This window comes from Truncatella angustata (assembly GCF_020726525.1).
Source record: "Truncatella angustata strain MPI-SDFR-AT-0073 chromosome Unknown BKA67scaffold_6, whole genome shotgun sequence".
NCBI lineage: Eukaryota > Fungi > Ascomycota > Sordariomycetes > Amphisphaeriales > Sporocadaceae > Truncatella > Truncatella angustata.
In genome coordinates, this window is record NW_025763386.1 from 2,871,700 (window position 1) to 2,884,338 (window position 12,639).

A 12,639-nucleotide genomic window follows, 5' to 3' on the forward strand; every position below is an offset into this window, starting at 1 on the left:
GTGGAGTTGTGTTACCTGCAATTCCGTGATAGCTAAATGCCCTTGATTGTTGAACTCGATGTTGTCACCAAGCTCGGCTGTGCGAAACTCTTTAAAAAGGGCCCTAGGCAATGGCTATTCCGATAGCCTGCCATATGTCGAGCTGAGGGTTGTGTTCGGAAAGCTCACAAATGCCCCCCGCATACGTCCCAGCAGACCATTATTGTTCGATAATTCCGCCTAGCAGAGACCTTATGGAAGCGGCTTGGCCAAGGCATAACGTGGAGACGGGAGATCGAGTATCAGACATGGTGTCATAGATGGAAAGACCAGTGACCACGAAGCCACCTGGTGAGTGAATGATCGTAGAAAGGCAAATCCTATCCAGTCCGCGTCAACGTTAGGTCGTGCAATATAAAATTTTGAAGCATAACCATTTTCAACTCGTTCGCAGAGACCCCGAAGGCGTGGAGCCTGGCGAACGTATTAGTCCTAATCTTCAGAACATATAGTCCTGAGGACTGACATTACTATTAGCTGTATCCTTGGATAAAGTTGTGTAGGGGGATGTAGTTACTTATTTGCGCAGCGCCAAGATCCCCTATTACACGATACCCCTGAGTCATGAACTGTACCGAGGTGTGTGTGACACCCGATAGTCCTTAACCACCTGAAGTAAGTTCGTCTCCTTGACCGATAGTCGATCATAATATCATTGCGAGCTTGTATTCCATGGATACTCTAGCAAGCAAAGGGCGGGAGGCTGCTATGACTTTACAACAAATTTAGCTGACAGCCTGGGTGATAAACATTTGGGCTCCTCCACCTTTAACCTAGCACCTTAAGTAAGTTAGTCGTTAGTTAGCGTGTGTCAAGCATGATAGAGGCTTACGGAGGAGCCCAGCAGTACCGAGCCGAAAAGGCAGGAGCCCCTAAAGCTTTTAGGAAACAAAAACAAATCTTAAAATGTTAGCGAGAAAGGATGTCTTTTAATTGAGCAACAAACAGTACTTGCAAATTATCGTTGAGTGTCCAAATTGAGCAATTAGAGCCAAGCGCAAAAAGCCGCTCAGACCGGCCACCATAGAAAGGCTAATCAGAGTTCGAGTTACAACACGTACAAACATAAACGTTACTGGTCAATGGAACTAAGTGTTGGCTTGCGCAGACTACCAGCAAAGCAGTGCACAGTGCCCAGTACCAGATTCGACGTCAAGTAATTAAATAATCAAAGCAATAAATCATGTTATTTTTATTGTTAAATACGGATTAGCAGAGTAGTTGGTCGGTCACATGCACTAGCGGTACTAGTAAATGTCGATAAGGAACACTAGCAATCTCGCTAACGTCATACGCGACGCCGAGCCTCGGGACTCGTGCGAGCTTGACTGAGAATTCGGATTGTTGGGATGCCCCCCGGGTCATCATAATATATCCACGCCTCTACGATGGTTGCTCATTCCCCATCGCTGGTTGTTTGAGGGCGTCGGCAGCTATGCCGTTCAAAAAGCTCAACTCCGACAATCCGAGCCGTTTCAGCATTGGTGATGATCTGGCTCGGACCACGACAGAGGTCAACAATGATGGGCGAGCGACGGTGCAATTTCACCGGAACCCATCGGACCTCGCGGCATGGTTCAAAAGAGTTCACGACAATACTATCTCGCAGCCAGAGAGGAAAGTATTTGCGGCGAGGAAAGGTAGCGACGCATTTCTTAATGATAAGGACTCCATATCTGCAGGTCCTAGACTCAACATCGCCATCCACATCGTCGGCTCCCGCGGCGATGTACAGCCCTTCATTCCAATCGCACTACTTCTCACCAAGCCTCCTTACAGGCACCGCGTGAGGATATGTACGCATCCCGTGTTTAAAGACTTTGTGGAGGGAAAAGGCCTAGAATTTTTCAGCATTGGAGGTGATCCCGAGGCGCTGATGGCTTACATGGTCAAGAACCCTGGGCTATTCCCGAGTCGCGAGAGTGTCAAAGCAGGAGACATTGGCAAGCGACGAAAAGAGATGGCTTCCATCATGGATGGAGCCTGGCGTAGTTGCATTGAGGCAGGCGATGGGATGGGCGACAGGGTTGTTGCCGCTGACGTTCAATCTACCAAAGATCTATTCATCGCGGACGCCATCATCGCCAACCCTCCTTCAATGGCACACATTCATTGCGCAGAGAAACTTGGTGTGCCTTTGCATATGGTCTTCACCATGCCTTGGTCGCCGACTCACACATTTCATCACCCACTCGCCGCAATGCAGTACGGTCAGGCAGAGACTAGTACTGCTAACTACCTCTCGTTCATCATGATGGAGCTCTTAACCTGGCAAGGGTATGTGGCCTACTCACCCTGTTTGGCATGGCAACTGCTTACTCTTCAACAGTCTCGGCGACGTGATCAACAAGTTCCGGACTCGTACTCTGAAACTTGATCCGATCAGTCCCTTATGGGGACATCAACTTCTGTCAAGACTTCGATTGCCTTTCACTTACCTCTGGTCTGAATCGCTAATTCCCAAACCATCTGATTGGGGTCCAAATATTCACATTGCCGGCTTTTCCTTCTTGTCTCAAGCACTTTCATATACACCGCCTTCGGACTTGGAAAGTTTTCTCAATGCAGGCCCGCCTCCTATCTATATCGGTTTCGGGTCAATTGTAGTTGAAGACTCGCAAGCCTTGACGAAGCTCATATTCGACGCAGTTGAACTAGCTCAGGTCCGCGCGATTGTGTCCAAGGGTTGGGGAGGTATTGGTGCAGGCGTGGTACCCGACAACATATACCTAATAGGTGATTGTCCTCATGATTGGCTCTTCCAGAAAGTGTCATGCGTTGTCCATCATGGTGGCGCCGGTACCACCGCTGCTGGACTTGCTGCCGGTTGTTCTACTGTTGTGGTGCCATTCTTTGGTGATCAACCTTTCTGGGGCCAGATGATTGCTCGGGCTGGCGCTGGCCCAGAGCCTGTTTCTTTCAAAAAGATGACTGCACAGAGTTTAGCGAATAGTATCAGGTTTGCAGTTAAACCAGAGGTTCAGGCTGCCGCAAAGAAGGTCGCGCTGCAAATCGCGGAGGAAGATGGAGCTGGTAACGCTGCCAAAGAGATACTTTCGGATTTGGACTCTGCTGACCTGAAATGTGACATTTGCCCCAACCGACTGGCTGTATACACACACAAAAAGACAGGCGCGCATATTAGTAGTTTCGCCGCATACTGTCTGGCGAATGCCGGCGTCATCAAGGTGCAAGACCTCCGTTTGCTCCGTCATAAGCACTGGTATGTTGACGAGGGCGCAGAAAGCGTGGGAATCGGCATCGTCGCAGCTGTCAGTAGTTTCTTCGTGGATATTGCAATGGCAACCCAGGACTACAAAGGACGACTGCAGGCTGAGCGGACGTCGAATTCACGTCGCAAGTCTACGAGTCTTCCAAGCTCAAGTGAATCTCATGACGGGTCGCCTCTGGAAAATACCGGATCCCGAGCTGGATGTTTTCCTGCTAGCCATTTGACACCCAAACAACTAGAGAAAGTCTCCAAGTTACTGGCTACGCAGCCGACTGGAGACACTGAGACACTTTTCAGCAATGAAGTTCTGGCTGACAGCGGTCAATGTCCTCGTGCTGAGCCGACGTGGTTGATACGTCTACGTGAAAAAGACGACAAGTCCCAAATGCATCTCGCGTTTGAGGCCTCTGGGCAATATGTCTCCGACCTGGCGCGGGCAGGACTTAAAGCACCTATCACGCTCCTATACAACACCGCCAACGGTTTTCGCAACTCTCCTTCCTACATCTCCGCCGATGAAGATGTACGTAGACGCGATGAGATCAAGGGCCTCAAGAGCGGCTTCAAGACGGCTGGCAAAGAGTCCGTGCTGGGTTTCTACGACGCATTCAGTGGACTTATCCTTCGTCCTTACAAAGGCGCAAAGAAGAGAGGCATCCTTGGTTTTGGAAAAGGCGTCGGCCTATCCATAGTTGGTCTAGTCTCGGGAATAGGGACAGGTTAGTGCGATGACGAATCTTGAGAGCCCATAAAAGCTAACGCGTGCCCTAGGTATATTTAGTCTGCCCGGATACTCGCTGAAAGGTATCGAGAAGGCACTACACAAACGCAGATTGACGGACCTCAAGGCAGAAATGCTGTTGATTAGAATTAGACAGGGCATCGAAGAATGTCGGCTCGCCACAGGGGAGGAACGGCACATGGTCACAGCACGGTGGAAATCGTTGTATCCTACATAAGTGACTTACGAACGCGACAGCGCGGCCAGATGTCGCAAGCAAACACACACACATGGTTTACGACTGATTACAGATAAAGAGACCAAATTAGTCTATTTTGTACTAGAAATCGAATCCGCCCAAAGTACGGGTCGAACGTGATCCTAAGTGGCTATACGCGACAGACAGAACCCCATGCGCACCAAGAGGTCATAAGTTCGATCGCTCGCTACAAGTCAACGCTCTCAACCTTTCTGGTCGTGAACTGATGGCTACCTCTGTTACCAAGACCTCAACAGTGCGCAGACATTATCCAGTCACTCTTTTCTCCATCAGCTTATGAACTTATATGGCCTGTTAGCAGCAAGTCGCAAAGGAGGATAGCGAATGTGTCAAGTGTCATCGCGTTGGTGGCGGACCTTCAACCAAGTAAAAACCTGCGAGATCTGACCTCTCCAAATCCAATGACTTCATGGAAACCCAAACGGCGTATTCGTAGACACCCAGCTCGGGGTAAACGCAATTCGGTCCTATTACCACATTCACATTGGAGCTTTTATGGATGCTGCTTGATGAACCATATTTGAGTCAAGTGCCTGTGTTCAGGACTCCTTGTTCAGCTACCTAATTCTTAAGTATATTGGGATTATCCAACGCTGTGGATATTCAGGTATCCGTCTACAAAACTCCAACAGCTCATAATGCGCGTCAGCCAACATGTCGTATTTCGTCTTCCTTCACAGATAGACCCAATAAAAGTTACATCCAAAATGAGCAGCAGCTAGCCGCAACTCCAATACGCCTTAGAGATCCTCAACTAGAATGACCAACACCGACAAAGAAAATGAAGCAAAAATAAATCCAGAAATATTCTCCAGCCTCCTCGTGCTAAACCAGCCCAACTACTGGCAAATATCCAGACTGAGCAAGGTAACTTTTCTTTCGTTGTGATTCGCCCTCGCTATGCCGCGCATCCAAAAGTTGAAACAAAACGGTTTTCGATATATATACCAGGAAGAGGAGAGAAATGGGTTGGGAGATGGGTCCAGCAACCCAGCGCATGGTAGAAGACAAAGTTGGCCATGGCTATACATCATAGTACAGCCGACACTACCTCAGATTACTGAAGTCCATATCCGTGTTCATTGCATTCATGCTCATCGAATTCATGCTGACGTGATCTGAGTTAGTTCGCTGAAGAGCGTGAAACTCGCCGACGGTCCGTGGAATTTGTGGCGTTTGCTGTTGTTGATGAATGATGAAGCTATTAGATCGCTGTGGCGGTTGGCGGTGCAAGATGTTGTTCATCAAGTTTTGTGCCATGCCCTGATTGACGGAGTTGTACCCCTGAGTACTACCTGGGGTCTGTTGCTGGTGACTAATACTGGTGAAGTTCTGTTGTTGGCTCATTGATTGTCCCAATTGCCCTTGTATCGAGTTCTGCATCTGCCCATGCATGGTATGATTGTGTTGTTGCTGAATACCTTGTTGGAATCCCTGATGCTGTTGCGGATGCTGCATCGGCTGTTGGTTCAAGTGTGATGAATGTGCTAACGTCGATGGTTGGCTTTGACCCATGGAGCTCATAATGTCAGGAATCGAATTGTATTCAGCTATGTGCTGATAATCGACATTGCCAGGCGACATGACATTGGGCGAGCTCGCCATCGGGAATGGTGAGTTCAGATCTGTGGTTGTTGGGGCGCCGTTGGAGCTTGCCGAGTCGTGCGCGATCTCGTCCACTCGTGGTACTGGAGTCGGGGTATATGGTTCAGGCTTGAAGTGTTGCTCAGCCTTGAAGTCCGTGAGGACAGGTGGTTGGGCCATTCCCGCATTGCCGAATCCGTCAAAGATGTCGATGCTGCAGATATTGTCCGGAACTCGCTGCAGAAGTGGGTTGGCGAGGCGCGGCAGGGTGTCATTGACCTTGTTGAGCAATAGATGCATGAAGTGGTGCTCGCCTCCACGCAATACTGAACATAGCTGGAGAAGCGACTGTAGCTGTTGTTGGGGCGTGATGCTGAATGGGTCACCAGATGATGGCATCATCGAGAGAACATCAGCCAGATTGCATGATACATCGAGCAGCTTGGCAGCTAGTGGAACACCAAGCAGTTCGGTGCTCGGAGTAGAGAACTGTGAAGTGATTGATGTGAGGTCTCGAGACATATCGATCGGGTACTGGTAGGAAGCCATGTCGTCGCTACCAGGAGACATGCCATTCTGAACGCTCATATTCCAAGCCACTGTCTTCAGCCACGACTGGTTGGCTCTGATATCCGAGTCCGCACCATATGGGAGGTGGATCTCAGAGAGTTGCTTTTGCAGAGCTGCCAGGTACGCAGGCGTGCATTCGCTCCGGGTCTTGTTCCAAAGCAGCATGAAAGTGTCGTCGAAAGGCCTGAACAGATTGACGAGAATTATGTGATTGTTGAGTTGATGAGCCAGGGGATCAGTAGGATCGTCGGCAAGGTTTGGCGGGTTGATCGTAGCGGGTAGCGACATTGGCCGTCCATATTTCAAAGCGTATGCCCTGTACAAAGTTAGATATTATCGACATCCGAAACAAACATTACGCCACATACCGTTCCGTAATGAAGAGCTGCCAATACAGGCGGCGCCTTCTGGATCCTTCAATCGTGTCGAACTGCATGTATTTGTCCTCCTGTGTCATGCCAACCATGTGGGCGAGCGTGGTGGCTTCCCGCAAGTGATACCAGGCCTTGTCGTGCATTTCGAGAGCGTAGTAGCAGCCGAATAGGAAGTAGCTTGTGCAAAGCGTGTTAAGTGTTGGTGTCTCGGTGTATTCGTAGCCCTTTCGTACTCGGATCGCTTCCTCCATCAGCAGCTGACTCGAAGTGATGTTGGCCCCAGGATGTTCGAAAAGGGGGTCGCCGCCTGGGACGATAAAGCCAGGCTGGAGAAGCATGAAAGCACTAAGCGACGCAACCATGCAGTACGTGTCAAGGCTCTGCTCCATGTAGATGGCTTGCTGTTCTAGTCGCTGTTTGCTGAGAATGGGCATGATGGAGTACATGTTGCCGAAGAAGAAGTCGATGGCCTCCTTTACCAACTCGGGAGCCAAGATGCCATGATTCGGTGCCATGGAGGGAGCGCATGGCGGGCTGGCCAGGCCATTCAGGCGACTCTGTACTTTTGCCGACAGGCTCGTGGCTCGTTGTGTTTCGCGCAATTCGCTGATGACCTTTGCTCTCGACCCCTTGGGTCCCTTCTTCTGCGGGATGGCGTTGTACGTGCAGGTCAATTGTGCCGAAGAACAGTTGCGGCATGGGTTGACGCCATCGCACTTGACCTTGCGGCGATGGCAGGCGTCGCAGGCCCGTTTTACGGCCGTCGACATACTGTCGTTCAGTTCGTAGTATCTGTCGACTTGATACTACGAAGGATGCGACAGGAAGGATAGGCAACGAGGGGTGATACCGGTCCTACGGGACAGGTTCGTGGTATATAGGAGATAGAGTTTGTGGAATAGAGCACCGACGCCTTACTCCACGGTCCAATTTGCGGAGAGACTGGAGGTGCGATGGGATGGGTGCTCTCGAGTGTCGTTTAATCGGCCCGTCGCTGTTATCAAGGCGGAGGAGTACCATTCATTGGGAAACGCGGGGATTATGCGTCCAGGGGCCTGGTCGGTGCAGAGTTTTGCAGTATTGCTACCCTAGGCCAAGTCGGAACGAATGGGGACGGAAATACTCAAGTAGCTACTCGAGGCAGAAAAAGAAAGACTGTCGACAGGACTTTTCACGATGACAACTCGAAGGTTACAATACTTGGAAGGGCGAGCGGAGTGGGAGAGAGTGTGGAAACATGGGGCAGTTGAGAGAAATGAGCTGAGAAAAGCGTTCACGGACCACACGGGACAGGATCATAGACAAACACACCACATCCACATCCACATCCAATCCACCTCCCACCACACGGGCAGAGACTGGCAGAGACTGGCAGAGACTGGGAAAAGAGAGGCCAGCTCGCCAACGGCCCAGCAGCCCAGCAAGGAGAGGCGACGGCACTAGACAGAATGGGGAGCAACGGCCCCCGACATGGTGCGCGAATTGGGAGGCAGCAAAGGAAGCCATGAATAATAGCAAGCTGGGGCCCAGAAAGCCACTTGTGCGAGTCTGTTAGCGCACGTCTCCATCTCACAGTGGGAGAATGTCAATCGTGCCAGGTTTTGACTGCCAAAACAAGCAATCCAGATTTGTCGCATAGTACAGGGCTTCTCACAAATGAGAGCGCAAGGTCAGCGAGTACTTTCGAAATGTAAGGGAAGTGCAGGCAGCAACGCAGTACCTCGATATCTGAAGAAACATTCCCCCCCGAGCTTAAGATGCCGGCGCGGCACCAGCGAGCCAGTGTCAACAAGGTTCAAAGCTCACTGTTCTGCTAACATGGAACTGAAGCAGCCCCCCGAAGCAGGGATCGTCTTGCTGTGCAGAAGGCGGAGCAATACCGACATGATTGGTCCTGATCCCCCTTCATCTAGAATTCACATTGCTCCCGAGACTGGGGGATATCGGCTTGATGCGAGCTGGAATTGCATTACTATGCATGCTCATCTCATCACTGTCAGATGTCAGAAGATGTCGAAAAGTGAGTTGTCCTTCCTTGGCTTTGCGGAATGCTCCAGCGAAAGGCGACGTCAGCCTGCTCGATGACCTACTGTATAGTAGAAAAATCAGCAAAACAATTGCCCACCTACCGTGCGGCGGCGATGCACCAACACAAAACACCAACATCTGCGATTGAATTGTTTATGTAGATTGAGTGATTCGATCTAGCTAACCATCCACTATTAGGCACAGATGAGCACATGCCTTGCAGTATACAATGCTGAGTGACAATGCCAGCCTCATCACCACTGCAATTGTTTTGTTGTCGTAAATAGAACGGAATTTGTCAATGCATTAGGGCTCGAGTCATGGCTGAAGCAAACACCAGCAATCGTGTGACCATAGGAGGTCCAACGTTCGAGAAAGGTTGGAATAGGCGAACTCAGGGACCCGTCATCGTCAGACAGTTGCTGTCCCACTCTCGGCGGAAGTTGAGCAGATTTAATTACTGCTGGCGATTGTTCATTGTGCCTCCTTGACGATGTTTGATGTGTACCGTATCAAGCATGGGTACTCGATTCGCATGGATGGCCGGCATCATACATCATCCATAGGCCTCTTCCCTTCCGCGAGATGGCTTGGCAGTGCGGAATTGACGCAAGTCGCCTCGTGGGTCGCCTCCTTGAGGGGGGTTTCCTATCTTGCCCGACTTGCCTACTGTATGTTATGCGTGGGCAAACACTGGGAAAGTTGGACACTCGAACGAGTCTCCGAGTTTTCTCCAACTACTGCTCGAGCGTCTCCAACGCTCTTGGCGACGCCTCTAAGTTAGTGTTCTGGCTTGAAATTGTCAAAGAATTTCCAACGACGATCCGAGCTGGCACAATGTCTAAGCTGGGCTGGCTGGGAACTTTGCTACCGTACGTCTCAGGTACAACCATGAGGTCTCCAGCTAAAAATGGCAGTCCAAAGCAGGCCCACTCCCATGCCCCAAGGCTGTCTCCCGTCGTCCAGGAAATTCACCCCATTCGATAGTTGCAGGTTTTAAGTGGACCGACCGCCCCGAGCTTCCTTGCTGCAGGTGCTGTTTGGTTGCGCTCCCGATGATCGTTGCAAATGCAGAGAATCCTTGGAAGCAGGAAATTTTCTTGGTGCCTTCGATCGCAGCGACGACTAAGCTCAATCAGGTAAGACTCAGCTGGCTGAGCGGAGTTTATTGGCCGGCACATGATTATTGCAGCGTATTAAGATGCTCGTACTGCACGTGCACAGAGCGTTTTTGATTTCTTCCAATCACCCAGTGCTGCTTTTGCAGAATCGTTCGAGCGTCCATGTAATAGCGGCAGGATTCATGCTCCGGTGTCCTTCAGTCCCTTGATTCACGACTCTCAATTGAAGCACGAGCCATTTATACCTACGATCTCACAGTAGGGCGTCAAATTCTAGATCCGGTTTCATCGTGTCGTCTCGACTACGCAATCTTGCAGCTTGAACGCTTTCAGAGCTCAAGACCAGTTGAGATGAGTTGACGAGAGAAAAGCTAGTGCTGTACATTGCAATCCGCGAGCCATGATGATCAGCGTCTACAAGCGCAAGCGCCCGATCGATCATCCCTATTAGTGCACACCATTCGGTTGGCTAAAGTCGGCCTTGCCGTTGATGGCTTGGTACTTTCGGCTGCCTCAGGCCGCCTGAAGCTTGAGTTTGTCTTAGGCTTAGCTCATCATGTTCGCACGAGACCGCTATTTCAAAGCTCTTAGCCACAGTCGTCCCAACAAATCATGGGCTCCAGAAGACTCGAAGTCCAGTAACGAGGATGCAAAGAGTAACGTCTTAGTACCGGCCCGGCTCAGGTGAAGCCATCATATTATATTGAGGGTTCAGTCCGTCGCACAGCATGGTCCGACAAGTTAGTCAATTGGTTCCCAAGAACGACACGCAGTGCTTTGCTTGCCAGGAACAAGCGAGCCGTACCTGAAGCAAGCACCCCGTGACACGCCTCGGATGATGGCTGCAGTGCGACTTATGTCAATGTAGTATATGTCATGTGAAAAGCGCCGAGTGTTGCGAAGTAGCAGCATTGCCAACACATGAATTCATTTCAAAGACTGCTTCAGAACAACAGGACCCAAGAACGCCCAAATGCAGAAACGCATGGAATGGGGTTGGCTCGCCAGCCCGCAATGTGATTTTGCGGAGTGAACCCCAGGTCTTCCTCCCTCCTGGGCGTTTCCTCCCCGCAAGCTAAGCTGTTCGCGAGCACTTCATCCGCAGGGTCGGTCCGAATAACATTCACTCAAATGCGACATCATCTGAGCGTCGCAGGTATAGTCGAACTTTGGACGTCACTTAGAGTTTCATCGCTGCAATATATGGTTCCTCGCTTAAGGCTGTCAAATCTGTCAACTTTGTAAATTGACAGCACTCCGACTTTGAACTCCGCTTGCATCCCGACCGACGCGAGGTAGATGCCTCTTGAAGAACCTCACCTCCGAGTCTAACAAACGCATGTATGGAGGTTGATGCACGTCTAGACTTGAATATCTGGGTGTCGGCGGGGCGTTCTGTTATGCCCGGAGTCTCATTTGACAAACGAAAGCGCCTCTCAAGCACAAAGCAAAGCTTCAATGGTCTCAGCACATCCGCGGAACAGGTGGCTCTAGGTTGTCCAACGTCGTTGTGGAACGACGTTACGCATCAATCTCCACCGATCGTAACAGCTCGGAAGAGTTGCATTACATTGACCGAGACAGTTGGGGTTCTTGCAAAGATAGCATTTGATCAGCGACGCTGTATTGTTTCTTCGTTTTACGCCTTGAATCCCAGTAGAACAAAGGCTCGATAGTAGATATGCTGAGTAGCCCCACTGATTGTCATACGAGCATGGGTGATTTTTCTGTTGGTCTTGGGCCTGATTCCGCCTCTCACAAGCCTGGTTTCCCTTTTTTCCCTTTTTTCCCTTTTTTCCCTTTTTTCCCTTTTTTTTCTCTCGAAATTGCACTTGTTGGTCAGTGATGGTGGGATTGTCGGTAGGCATGCATCTAAACATCCCCAGACACGTCCATTAACAATGCTACGCAGCTAATAGCGGAGAATCTTCGCTGACTGAGATCTTCATCACATGTTCGATAGAAATGGACGTCCAGACGCCCTCACTTCTTCAAATTGTCCAGACTACACGGCCGATTACGAATCAAAGTATGTCATGATCATCCAATCCCCATGCCTCTAGTACGTAGTAGGACCGATTCAATCTGGGGAACTTCAATCACAGTCTCCAGCCGTTCGATGCTCTTACCCTAGACTTGGCAGTATCGTATGCAATCTTCCCGGTATTGTTAAGAGCGTGAGTCGCTTGTTCCCCATAGTTTGACGTGCGAAGAGCTATCGATACCATGTCAGGGTCAAGAGCTGCCATTCGGTCGAGAAAGGATGCTTAGACGATCAGAGCCCTAGCGGGCTTCACAAAGTCAGCTTCGGTTGCAGCACATTCGGTCACTGGTTTATCCGTTCGCCAGTGGGTGTGATAGACATTTTCCTACTGCCAGCTCGCCCTCCACATATTTTGCTGGGAAGATGAGCTGGAAATTAAAGCAAAGAGATATTGCCTCTACTAGATCTATCAGATGCCTGCATTGCACATGAGATTCATGTTGATGCCATGTCTAATCAATACTATTGGACTATCCAAGGACTTTGTGTCGGCCCTGCCTCGTCGCATACTTCATGTATCTCGAAAAACTGCATTTGCAGCTTGTCCCGTATGACAACATCGTCCGAGTCCCTGTCCGATATGCCGTAGACAGCTTGTGCTCATAAGCTTCCAACCTTTGTTTGTTTCCCTAAGTGTGAATGGGTG

General features: G+C 50.2%; 2 protein-coding genes across 2 annotated transcripts; one reads left to right on the forward strand and one right to left on the reverse strand.

Annotated features, from left to right (window-relative positions):
* Nucleotides 1–1,474: 1,474 nt before the first annotated feature.
* On the forward strand, nucleotides 1,475–4,230 carry BKA67DRAFT_520701 (uncharacterized protein; the record flags this gene model as incomplete). Its single annotated transcript, XM_046098209.1, has 3 exons — nucleotides 1,475–2,316; nucleotides 2,369–3,990; nucleotides 4,043–4,230. The coding sequence occupies 3 exons, from the start codon at nucleotides 1,475–1,477 to the stop codon at nucleotides 4,228–4,230; spliced, it is 2,652 nt and encodes an 883-aa protein (XP_045956630.1).
* Nucleotides 4,231–5,319: 1,089 nt separating this feature from the next.
* On the reverse strand, nucleotides 5,320–7,570 carry BKA67DRAFT_593847 (uncharacterized protein; the record flags this gene model as incomplete). Its single annotated transcript, XM_046104984.1, has 2 exons — nucleotides 5,320–6,742; nucleotides 6,795–7,570. 2 exons carry the CDS (start codon nucleotides 7,568–7,570, stop codon nucleotides 5,320–5,322), a joined length of 2,199 nt encoding a protein of 732 aa, XP_045956631.1.
* Nucleotides 7,571–12,639: the final 5,069 nt, after the last annotated feature.